This window comes from Sinohyriopsis cumingii, chromosome 5 (assembly GCF_028554795.1).
Source record: "Sinohyriopsis cumingii isolate HCF-2022 chromosome 5, ASM2855479v2, whole genome shotgun sequence".
In the NCBI taxonomy this organism is placed as follows: Eukaryota; Metazoa; Mollusca; class Bivalvia; order Unionida; family Unionidae; genus Sinohyriopsis; species Sinohyriopsis cumingii.
The window spans coordinates 123,751,824-123,765,142 of record NC_142965.1 but is presented as its reverse complement, the minus strand read 5'-3'; the positions used below and the strand labels follow the sequence as shown (position 1 = coordinate 123,765,142).

The 13,319-nt window shown below is 35.1% G+C and overlaps 1 protein-coding gene across 5 annotated transcripts in view; it reads left to right on the top strand.

Annotated features, from left to right (window-relative positions):
* LOC149800117 (ras GTPase-activating protein 3-like) overlaps nt 1–13,319 on the top strand; it is a 132,274-nt gene that overhangs the window by 30,337 nt on the left and 88,618 nt on the right. For all 5 annotated transcript variants that reach the window (XR_016421325.1, XR_016421324.1, XM_089959713.1 and 2 more), the window contains exons 4-8: nt 1,942–2,043; nt 2,669–2,754; nt 4,546–4,708; nt 5,519–5,589; nt 12,990–13,118. Coding sequence is in view for 3 of the 5 variants with exons in the window: in XM_089959713.1 (XP_089815839.1) it covers nt 1,942–2,043; nt 2,669–2,754; nt 4,546–4,708; nt 5,519–5,589; nt 12,990–13,118 (551 nt within the window). In the remaining 2 variants the exon portion in view is untranslated. The remainder of the gene's footprint in view (nt 1–1,941; nt 2,044–2,668; nt 2,755–4,545; nt 4,709–5,518; nt 5,590–12,989; nt 13,119–13,319) is intronic.

Genomic DNA, 13,319 nt, shown 5'->3' with positions numbered 1-13,319 from the left:
TTTAATATGACTCAGTCTAGTATCTTATGTTTGTGCTTTGACTTTGTATGGTGTTGTTAAGACAGTCTAGTGTCATGTTTGTGTTTAGACTCAGTACAATGATATGTTTGTATTATGACTAGTCTGGTATCGTATGTTGCATTTTAAATCATTCTTTTATATATTTGTGTTAAAGCTCAGTCTGTTGTCATGTTTGTGTCATACGACTTGGTCTGGTATCATATGTTTGTTTTTTGACTCAGTCTGGCATTATATATTTTTGTTTTATGGTGTTCACAAAATAATGGGAATTCACATATATTTGTTGGTATCATTTTCATGGTTAAAACTGATAATTTTCTTGTACTAAAATTCATGGATTGGTGGAGTCCTGTTTCTCAGTCAGATAGATTACCTGATAACATTACATTAGGATAGTTTTCTCTGTTACCTCTGAATCCACTCTCCCAGAAAGACTAACAACCTCTCTCTGGTCTATACATTATATTTACTAAGGGAAGCAACTCATACAGGTTACCGCCACTTCTACCTGCTTGGTGGCTACTATTGTACCTTGATGTAACCAAATTGTGAAGCTATCATGCTGTAAAGATGTCCTCCATAGAATCCATTTAGTCTTGTACATACATCTAATCATCCATCTTTTATTTTCATTGGTATAGTTCGTCACAATGTTGTTTGAGACAGTTTCATACAACATTTTTGTGAACTCTGGTGAATTTATTCATAATTATCGTATCGTTCATTATTGTCATGTGTGATTTTGGCCATTAAAATTAATTATTTGGTATCTTGAATTAGATTTTAGACCATTTTTTGATACTTCTGCCATTACTATGCATTAACAACCCCAAATCAAACATTCTCTTAGGCTGAGATTCTGGTTTAAGGTGGCCATTTTTACTTGAGAATTTATAGGAACAAAATGTGCAGTGAAGTTTCCATTAATCATTCCTATTGTAATCCAGCTTCATCTGCAGTCTGATAAACAATTATGTATCAAAGAAACTGGCTTTGCAATAGCAAAGCCAATATTTGCCATTCAACAGAACTCTGAATGCCTTTGTATATTTCCTTAACATCTCACCGTATGATAAAGTGTCTTTCACAATGGACCTATTAGTTTCTGCTGCCCCTCTTTTTTTCTTCATGTCTACTTAATTTCTTACATTTCACTTAATTGTGGCTAATGGACTGCTCCGTGGGCCTAAGGGTTAGAGCTTACCTCTCAGATGTGGGAGGTTGCAGGTTAGAACCCTGGCTGAGTCATACCAAAGACTTATAAAAATGGTACTAGCAGCTGCCTTGCTTGGTGCTCATAGGTTAGTGTTATCACTGGTCAGCCTGGTGTCAGGATAATTTGACTGGATGGAACATAATGCCACATGTCCATAGTATGATGCCCCAGTGTTAGACATCACAATAAACTGCTATATATGACTAAAATTGTTAAAGCTACGTTAAAAATGTAAATCACATATTTGTGGCAAATGACAACAAATTTAATATAATGTAGTTGTACATCATGTTGTATTTTGTTACACATTTTTGACATTCTTTAAAAGAAATCACTTGGTATAAGGTTCCTTATAATACTTATAACATGTCACCTGTTTAGGCACATTAACAGTGTTATAAAGGAAAAACAGTGTATTATGACTTGATCATTTAAATAATCCTTTTCTTATAACACGAGTCACTCATATGACCCCCGTTGAACAGTATTTTAAAGGGGTTAGATTATTATGGCATACCCTAGTATTAGACTCCATCACTTGTAACACTAGTCACTTGTTTGGCTACAATTAACAACATAAAAATGGAACAAGGTAATTTTCAATATGTAAAGTATCCATGACAACGAATGTTTTTTCATTATACTGGTTGTTGCCTACAATTTGCAAGATTTATGATCATGCAATATTGATATCTAAATTTAAGGCCCTTGGGAAGGTTTCACTGAGGAAGCGGGAGCTACACAAGTATCATGGCAAGGAACATTGGTTCTCTTTGCTTCCTGTAGATGTCCAGTCCGAAGTTCAGGTAATAATATAGGGTTATAACTAAACTTGAAGTTGTAGCAGGTACTAAAGTTATATTCGTACTTGTAACTTAAGTAGCAAAGTTGTTTACCAGGTGGTAAGTATCGTTGGGAATTCTTCATTTTCAAAATTGTTTACCAGTTGGTAAGTATCGTTGGAAATTCTTCATTTTCTAAATTGTTGGTAACAAACAAACTTGCTACATACTACTGTGTATTTCATAGCCTGTAAAGGGGGGGTAATTAAGTTTCTACTACATCAGTTCAGCATTGTTTCCCATTAGGACATTTTCTTGGCACCATTCCAGGTCACAGTTCGCTAGCAGATGGAGCTGTTTTGCTTGATTAGATGTCTGATCATGATTCTCTGACTTGTGAAGCTAAGCAAAAAAAATAAAGTTTCAGTGTAGTTTATCTTACCATTTAGACAACTTAGGGGTAATTCAGTTTATCTTACCAATGAGGTGACTTAGGGGTAACTGATGTCTTTAGGTATGTTGTGAAAACAGTATTTTCATACATCAAGTGACCATGAAGAACATGGTTATCATCTTAATAATGTACCGTTTGTTTTTAATGCTTTTTAATCGCTGCTCACTTATTGACAATTTGCTTGTCTTCATCCAGGGTAAAGTGCATTTAGAATTTCGGTTTGATGAATACCTCAGCACCAGTCCTGATGTTGCTTATGCCTCATATAGAATGACTGTCAGGTAAGGTATACATTGATAACATTTCTTACTTTAAGAAATTCTCGTACTATCATTCATTTATATTTGTGGGAATAAAATCTTGTGGTTTTGGGGGAAATTATATATTCGTAGACACTCATACTCAAGGAAATGCATTGGATTTAGAAGGAAATGCAATACCTGATATTGTGGGTCAGTAATTATTGTCTTATCTAGCTGAAAGACAATCTTTCACATTGGATGAAGAAGGAAATGCTATACCTGTCATCACAATAGGTAATTTTTGTCTAACCTGGCTGAAAGGCAAGTGAGCCTGATATACAGTTAAGATCTGAGACAAGTTTAATAATTAGTGAGATCAATATCAATACATATTATTAAGGTGATCTGGCACCTGATTGGCTGAGCTTGTTTCCTGCAAATTCCATATTCAGATCAAATTTTAATCACGCTTTCTATATAAACTTGGCAATCAAGATAGAATATGATCATTGAATTTCCATGTATATTAATGAAGATTTCTTGCCTCCAGTTTGTTGAATATGTTACACTGTGCAGGCTTTATTATTTTAATAAATTTGATCAAACTCATTATATTAAGAAGGACATAAATGAGTTTTATGAATACATTTGATGGTGCGTTAGTCATAATTTTTAGTGAACACTAACTTTAGTAAACTTTGGAGATGTTAGGAAAGTGTTTCAAATATATTGTTATCATCAGCGTGACCCTCTGTCTGTATGTCTGTTTGTCCATTCATCAGTCTATCCATAGCACTTTTTCTTCCTACTCCTTCATTGAGAACTGAACTTAATAATCCTATCCACCAAATGTTTGTAGCATACTTTGCCCATAGCAACAAGGTGCAAGAAGGGTCTCATTGTTGTGTCAGTCTTATGTCTCAGTGTTATGTCACTCTTATTTTGCATTGCATTGTCAGTTTCATGTCTCATTGTTTTGTCAGTTTTATGTCTTCTTGTTGTGTCACTCTTATGGGCCAGAGTGAGAGATCAAAAAGTTCTGGACCAATTCATAAGACTCTGGAATTGATCATATCTTGTACAAGAAATTGTACATGTAATACCATCTATATTCACTTATAAGTTGAATTCAACTGCAAACTGCATAGACCCGGATCCACTGCCACATACTGCACAAGCAGATCAGGACTCTGATATGCCAGCATATTATGCAATGGAAGATCAGGTCTATGTTGTTTTCTCTTTGAATCAACTTATCTGCAAGTGTATATGGTGCATATGCTAGCATAAAGAACGGACAAAACGGATACGATTTTTTTTATATCACTTTTGGTTAGCAGCTCCAAGGGTTGTGTGGTTTGTGTCATAAGGAATGGGTGGGTCTAAAACTGATTTAGCATTTATTTCAGTTGTAGAGTTATCTTGCAATTATGTTCTTAACATTGTAAATTTTGTTCCACCAATTGAAATTCATATATAGAAAGCATGGGAATTTGTATTGGTGAATCACCAGAGGTAATTTAATACATTTTCCTACATTAATTTCTTTCATGACTTGCCAATAATTGAAGTTGGGATCTGTCACTTAACTTTTGGAGAAAAAGAGTAGATTATATGCAGAAGTTTCCATAGTAAATCATGTAATTATTTATTGTGTGCTCATTTTAATACAGTCTCACATGCTTATCTCAGTACAATCTGACTTTCTTATTTCAGCACATTCTCATATTTTGAGAACGGACTTGTCAGCCCCCTTTCTCTCATCTCAGCAGTTTCTTAAAATCTCATTAGAAAATTATCCTTTAACAGCATCAGTGGTTTTGTCTTTAGGGTTATCGAATGCAACGACCTAATGGTGACAAATGGTGCTTGCAATCCCTATGCAGTTGTCACACTAAGCTATGGACAAGGCAGGCACAGAGAGGAGGTTAGACGAACAAATGTAAAAAAGAAAACTATATCTCCTCACTTTGATGAGACATTCTTCTTTGATGTAAGTAAAAACAAGTCTATATTTATTATATGTAAGGTTATTTCACTTAAATTGAAAAAATGGCTGACATTTGTCTCCATTCATATTCTGTGCAATTTACCATATTTTCTAGCCTTTAAGTCAATATGGAATATGTCAGATTTACTGATTTTGTAAATTTTCCATTCTTTATATATGTCAGTATGGAATATAAGACGAAGCCAGATCGACACAGTAATTTCTTTTTTCTGTACACTATTCAGATTAATTGGGAAATTGCAGTCACTGATGATATTTCAGCATGCATGAATGCAAAGTTCAATCCTCATTTTCATTTTTGGTATTTCTAATTGAAGTTTTATGTGGTTTCAATTTCACTGACAGACATGGTTCACATTTACTTCAGTATGGAGTTAAATTATTCTGTGATTGGATAAAATGGTACACACCTCCAGAAAATAAAAAGTGTTGCAAAAGTAAAAATAGATCATTGATGACCTGCATGTAGTCCATCTCTATTCTAAAATTTTGCAAATATTATGGCTATTCTTAGTTATCATGCTTACTCTATATTCAAGTCCTTAGTATGGATTACATCCCTTTGTAGGATCAATTATATCAATCAGAAAAGCTGTACTGGTAATCACTCAGGTGTATCAAATAAAATACTGTAAATCAGATATGAAATGTACGGCTAAAATAATGATAAGGAAGAGTGAGGCATCACAAAAAAGATGAGTAAAGCAAAATCCATTCTGTTTCTTCTGAGAGGAAAAGGATAAATTATACAATCACTAGTGTTGATTTATAATATATATATATTTGTTCCAGTTGGAGAACAAAGGACAGAACCATGATCGGAACAACTATTACATCGAAGATATATTCTCTGGAGAGCTGTGGTATACTAAATTTTTTAAGATGTAAATTTATGGTATGGGATATTATGGTAGTGCAGGGTTCGAAACTATTATTAACTAGTCAAGCGGACTAACAGAACAAAAGACAAACTAGTCTGCAGCAAAATTCATTTGTCCTCAAAATACATGTACGTAACACAACAATAAAGATTATACACATTATAAAATATTGATTTGCCATCAGTTTGTCCCAAATCATAATCTTCTCCATTGGATTCTGAATAGTCCTCAAAATACAGTGGTCTTCTTTTCTCGGCCTACAAGAGTTCCATAAATATATAGCTGGCACTGGATCATAAAAAGTGAGTCAAGTCATTCAATACACTGCTGAACAATCTGCATCTCCAATCAGACTTAGTCATTTTCAATTCACTGAATTCCCGCTCTGCATCTGTAGATAAGGCTATAAGTGTCAACACAATATCCACCAGTGCATGAATGTTAGTATGACCTCCCTGAAATCTCTTGTTAACATCACATCATTGTAAGTTCTCTAGATGACATCCACACGCATAAATTAACCTTTTCAAGAGCTGCCATTCCTCTTCAACCTGGTCTGGATAGAAGCCTGCCATTGTCATTACTGGGGAAAAATGTTCCAGCAGAGTAGTAACATCCTCATCACCAAATCCAATATGATTCGAGTCTGTTGGCCATGAATGAAAATCTGCAAAATGTGTGGCTTTCAATACATCATGTGTCTGTTTGTCAAATCGGGCATCCAAGTGTTCTGCTAAACTGTTGATCATGTCCTCTCTAGCATGAACTGATAACTGCCCTGATGTTGGAGAACTTTGTTCTTTTAGTACAAAACCATGAAATTCTTTTATAGGTCCATTACCAATATCCTGCAGAAACTTTTTAACCTAGGTCCATCTCTTAATTTCAACTGTTTCAAGACACCAACTGTTCCAAGAACTCTCAGGTACACTTCAGACACCAAACAAGACTCATTTTGAAGAAACAATGACAATTTAGTAAATTTAGGACATCTGTCAAGAAATGGGCATAATTAACAAGATGCAGATCTAGCAACATTTTCAGATAGCCAGCTGCTTTCCCAGTAGCTTCTGGTCTTCTAGGTGAAGGCTGATCAGTTTTAGTCTGGAGGTGGCTGACTGTTGCTGGATATGATTTCCACAAATTGTCCAAAGCCCTCTGCCAAGATGCCAACCATCTAGTTCTACCAACACGAGTAGGGACTATCTTGGTGATTCCAAGCACCTCACATGCACCTAACAAATCACTTCTATTTAAAGGGCTATTCCGATATAAATAGTAAAGTCCTGTTAACAGCTCCTCAACTTTTGCATGGATAGGCTTTTTTTCAATGTCAGCTTTGTAAGCCAATTCCAAATGATGAGCATCATGTATTCCTACAAGACATTTCTGCGGTTCTCTAAATTAGCAATAACACCATTGGTTTTTTTTTCCAGTATTGACAGCAGCTCCATCAGAACCAAATCCAACAAGTTTACTTTTGGAATCAGGGATTGCAATTGATGCAGATTCATAATCAATAGCTCCTAAAATCCCATCAGCATTAGCTCGTGAAACTTCTGCCTTACCCAAAAATAAAGTGCATATTTGCCCACCTATGGCAGTTCTCACATACACAACTTCTTGTTCATGGAATCCTTTATCACTGGAACCATCGGTGATAATACTAATAAATGGTGCTGATTTGATCTTTTGTTCAAGCTTATTTCTTGCACACTGTGCAATAAATTCTGAAAACACTCTTGCCTCTTTGTCATTGACATATGTTTGACCAACATCAGTTCCCTTTTTGGCATACAGTCAGATCATCCACGTATGCTCTCATTTTTACTAGGGCATGTACATTCTTAAACAAAACTGACATTATTCCATCAAATTTTTCATTTTGTGTCATGACGATTTTACTTGCACATGACTGTTCTTTGGGTTTTGATAATTCTTGACTCGTGATCATGCATTTCTGATGTTTTTGTGATTTGGTTTCATGATATACTACTGTTTTCAACCGTAAATTGGAACATCCAACTACAAATGAGCTTTTTTTTTCATTCTGCATTTTTGAATGCTCGCTGCAGACTTTGAAAAACATGGTATTTGCTTCGGGGTTAAGGTTAAGCCATGGCCGACCGCATTTCCACTTCTCTAGAAAAGTTTGGTTCCTATTTTCTTTATCATACTGTTTGTCGCATTCCCTTTTGTCCTCATTATTGTCAGTCTTCAGCCTTTTGGCCGGATTTTCCACACCTTGTACAAATTGCCACATTGTTCTCTTTGCTTTCTTTGTTTAACTATGATCCTGGTCAGTGCGACAATAACGCTTTGCACACTATTTGTAATGCTTAATATAAAGTGCCTAGATGATCTGGATTTACATACGAGAGCTACAACAAGTTCATAAAAAAAAATAGCAAGTTATTTGTCTTCATTTCTGTTATGGAGTTCATTAAAAAATACCAGAAAAGCAAACATTAAATAATTACATGCATTCATTTTTTATTAGTCAGGCAGACTTGTGTTGGCACATATTTATTAGTACATGAGGAAAACTATTAGTTGCGGACTAACAGACGTCCATTAGTTTCAAAACTTGTTGTTTGTAATTTGGCGGCTTATGTGACAATATGTAACTATTTTGGTTTCTTTTTATGCTCTAATGTTTAGACAGTTCATTGATCATTTTTTCTGTTATTGTGTCTGTCTGTGTTTGTATGTGCATGGACATAACCCTCACCAGGTTCACTTTATATTTGAAATAAGATCACATACTTCCCATTCTCTCTGTGCCATTCTTCCCATAGATAATATTCCTGAGGAGGGGTAGTAACATGTTTTTGATGCAAGTACTTTTCATCAGTTAACAATGATCTCATTCCTATTTCACGTCATATTTGGAATAAAACAGCATCAGATATACCTAGCAACCCTTATAATTTGACCATACTTAAATTATGACTTTCAGTAATAATACGTAAAAGTAATACAGTTGCCATGGTTGCCAGTTATTTGTTTGTCTGAGTTTGCATCATGATGAGGAATTTCACATTAGATTCAGTAGAGCTGGGTCAGGGAACCAGACTAACTTCATGGGAGTTCATAAAATGTTTTAAGCTACCAATTTTTTTCATGCGTAATGTCTGCTTAATAGTTTTTTCTAGAATTGTGGTCCAATAGATGAATACATACTGAAGCGAAAGGGACAGCAGCCTATTAAAAGTTAAGCTAATCGGCACATAAACATAGAAAAGAAGACTTCTTTTGATGTTTAGTTGGTCCTACATGAAAATAACACTAATCTGACTTCCTATGTCTTGAAATTCTTGTATTGCTACTCCTCTTGAAGGGAAACTTATATCAGCATTGAGTTTTCACCAGAAGACCTCTTGTAGCACTGTAGTTTGACATGAGGTTTTGGCTAAAGACTTCTTTTGATGTCTGTTTGGTCCTAAATGAAAACAATGATGACTTGACATCCAAAATATTTACTGCAGTGTCCATTGTGAAAATCTTGTCATTGCTACATTTTTTATTGGATGGTCTTATTGACACAGGGTTTTCATTGAAAGACTTTTTATGATCAGGTGGTCTAAATGAAAAGGATGAATCTTGAACATGAAATAATGCCACTCTGGTAGCCAGCTTGAAAGTCTTATTGCTTCTGAGTGGATGGTCATATCGACATACATGGATGTCGCAAGTTTGTGATAGGTGAAACGATGTCTGGGGAAAAAAAACATGCAAACTGTTTATTTTTTAAATGTATTAATCATCATGAGAATAATTATTAAATGTTAGTATATTAATGAAGAAGCTTTACATTTATTTAAGTAAAATACAGAATAAAAGAACAAGATCCATGAAATGGTCCTTCTCTTGCCCCCCCCCCCCCCCCCGGGATGGGGATGAGCTTGTCCAGCTATTGCCTGTCCTTTGTGACAGCCCTTATGACATGGGGTTTTAATTAAAAGACTTCTTAGGATGTCTTGTTGGTCCTGAATAAACCTGGTGCTGATAAGTAGTAGCCATCTTGAACATGGTGCTGATAAGTAATAGCCATCTTGAACATGGTGCTGATAAGTGATAGCCATCTTGAACATGGTGCTGATAAGTAATAGCCATCTTGAACATGGTGCTGATAAGTAATAGCATCTTGAACATGGTGCTGATAAGTGATAGCCATCTTGAACATGGTGCTGATAAGTAATAGCCATCTTGAACATGGTGCTGATAAGTGATAGCCATCTTGAACATGGTGCTGATAAGTAATAGCATCTTGAACATGGTGCTGATAAGTGATAGCCATCTTGAACATGGTGCTGATAAGTGATAGCCATCTTGAACCTGGTGCTGATAAGTAATAGCCATCTTGAACATGGTGCTGATAAGTAATAGCATCTTGAACATGGTGATGATAAGTGATAGCCATCTTGAACATGGTGCTGATAAGTGATAGCCATCATGAACATGGTGCTGATAAGTAATAGCCATCTTGAACATGGTGCTGATAAGTAATAGCATCTTGAACATGGTGCTGATAAGTGATAGCCATCTTGAACATGGTGCTGATAAGTGATAGCCATCTTGAACATGGTGCTGATAAGTAATAGCATCTTGAACATGGTGCTGATAAGTGATAGCCATCTTGAACATGGTGCTGATAAGTAATAGCCATCTTGAACATGGTGCTGATAAGTAATAGCATCTTGAACATGGTGCTGATAAGTGATAGCCATCTTGAACATGGTGCTGATAAGTAATAGCCATCTTGAACATGGTGCTGATAAGTAATAGCCATCTTGAACATGGTGCTGATAAGTGATAGCCATCTTGAACATGGTGCTGATAAGTAATAGCCATCTTGAACATGGTGCTGATAAGTAATAGCATCTTGAACATGGTGCTGATAAGTAATAGCCATCTTGAACATGGTGCTGATAAGTGATAGCCATCTTGAACCTGGTGCTGATAAGTAATAGCCATCTTGAACATGGTGCTGATAAGTAATAGCATCTTGAACATGGTGCTGATAAGTGATAGCCATCTTGAACATGGTGCTGATAAGTGATAGCCATCTTGAACATGGTGCTGATAAGTAATAGCCATCTTGAACATGGTGCTGATAAGTAATAGCCATCTTGAACATGGTGCTGATAAGTAATAGCATCTTGAACATGGTGCTGATAAGTAATAGCATCTTGAACATGGTGCTGATAAGTGATAGCCATCTTGAACATGGTGCTGATAAGTAATAGCCATCTTGAACATGGTGCTGATAAGTAATAGCCATCTTGAACATGGTGCTGATAAGTAATAGCATCTTGAACATGGTGCTGATAAGTGATAGCCATCTTGAACATGGTGCTGATAAGTAATAGCATCTTGAACATGGTGCTGATAAGTGATAGCCATCTTGAACATGGTGCTGATAAGAAATAGCCATCTTGAACATGGTGCTGATAAGTGATAGCCATCTTGAACATGGTGCTGATAAGTAATAGCCATCTTGAACATGATGCTGATAAGTGATAGCCATCTTGAACATGGTGCTGATAAGTAATAGCCATCTTGAAACTTTTGTTATCACTATTTGCATGAATAATGGCACAGATATGGGGTTTTCACAGAACACTTCTTGTTTTTTGTTTCTGAATGAACATACCATCACATCTGTCAAAGAGGTTTGAAAACCAGACTTAATTGACCTTGGAGTCAAATCGAAGATCATTGCTTGCGTTTTGTACTTCATGGAGCTTATGTACACATGATGTTTTTATATACAAGTGAAATTTTTTCAGATGTTTTTCGCTGCATTCCAAAGAACAAATTGATAGTTGGCACTTTGACATTGATTTTAAGGTAAAATGTCTTGGCTCAGATTTTTAGCTATATAGGCTTGTGAGCATGATAACACAAACAAGTTCTAATGTATTTTTACTTATTTAGTTTGTGTAAATATATGATGTATGATACCACTTTCTTTCTCATTAAAATATTAATGATGGATTTAACCAAACTAGCACATGGGTAAATGAGATTAAATGATTTTCTAATCATGATATCATGTTCAAGGTCAGTGGCCATGACAATAAAAAGTTCATTTACTCTTACAGATATGTTGGAAACATGTCTACTCAGACATGTAAGGAAATATTTTTGTTACCAAATTTGGTATGTTGGAGTTTCTCAGGAATAACAGAAATGATATCAGTCATCAGCAGTTAAATAGAGAAGTCTTTTTATTCATTGAACTTCTTTTTGGCTTGTAAAGCATCAGTCCCATCAAGGGACTCTTGTTTTACAATTAGTGTTGAATGTACTTGACTCACAGATTGAGTTTCAGAGAGTAATCATAGTGTAATTTTCATAATCTGTGAGATAAACATCTGGCTCCTTTTTCAGGAAGTAGATCCTGATTATCAAACTAGAATTTTAATTTAACATCCTATGATGTTTTTATAAAAGCTAATGAAATGCCAGTGTTTTTAATTTTTAATGTTATTTTTGCAACTTCTGATGGACAAATATGAAAGAATTCATCTAGTTTTGACAGACTCTAAATGATTTCATCGTGACATAATAGCAACTGCAGGCATGAATGCAGTTTGAAATGGCTTTTATTTACATCAATTTCTTTTCCTAGTATGCAAAAAAGACAGCATAGCACATTCAGAAAGCTTCCTTAAATGAATGTTTCTCATAATGTCATATTTTGATTTCTTTCCGCTTCATTTTATCTATAGATTTTACATCACCCTGGCAACCACATTCTTAACATAGCCAGAATTTATCGGTTTAGATAGCGGCAGCTTGAGAGAAGTTGCACTGTGTTTGAAATAAAATATAAGTAGATATTACCCTTTTTTCTTGCATCAATTCTGCCCCTGGCTGGGGCAATGTGAGCAAGGTCTATGCTCATATATATAAACACTCATGATGTGGGTAATTATTTTAAAAACATTTTTTATATTTAAATATACTACATCACAATGCTTTCTATAGTTCAGTGTATTTTTAATATGGTTATGTTTTATATGAAAAAAAATTAAGTGTTAAAGCACATTGTGAAATTATTCCCTCTATGCAGTTGGATACACATACTCATGTACAGATCTTTTGTTACATATAGAAATTAATAAAGATCAGAATCATATAACGAAAGAAAAATAATTAGATTGAAAATGCAGGAAGATACCTTATAGTTACATATCATCCAAATCCCTTCAGGAAATGTAATTCAGTACCATTGGTAACTTTCAGCTAATTTATGGTAAGGGGAAATTTTGTCACAACCTTGAAATTTCATGGGCATGGTTGGAACCCTACTATTTTTTCCTATTTTCATGTTTTTATGTTGTTATCTCATGACTGCTTGTTTTCCTCTTCAGTATTTCAGTCTGGCATGATGAGTCACGGATGGCCAGAGAGGTGTTAGGCAGCATATTTCCTGGGGTATTCTTGGGGGAAATTAAAATTTCTCTGCGAGATCTGAACACAAGTGGTGTTCAAAATGCATGGTAATTACTTTTTTTTATACTTCATGTTTACATTTATTTCAGTTTCATGACATGTAACACATTATTAAGAAAGATAATCGTCTCATCAGAAATGTTATGTTTTAGATCAGAATATTGGAAGGGCATATGGCACACTTTTTCTACATATTTTTGTCTCATTTTCATATGAATGGAGGGACATAGGTACATTTTTTGTCCCTC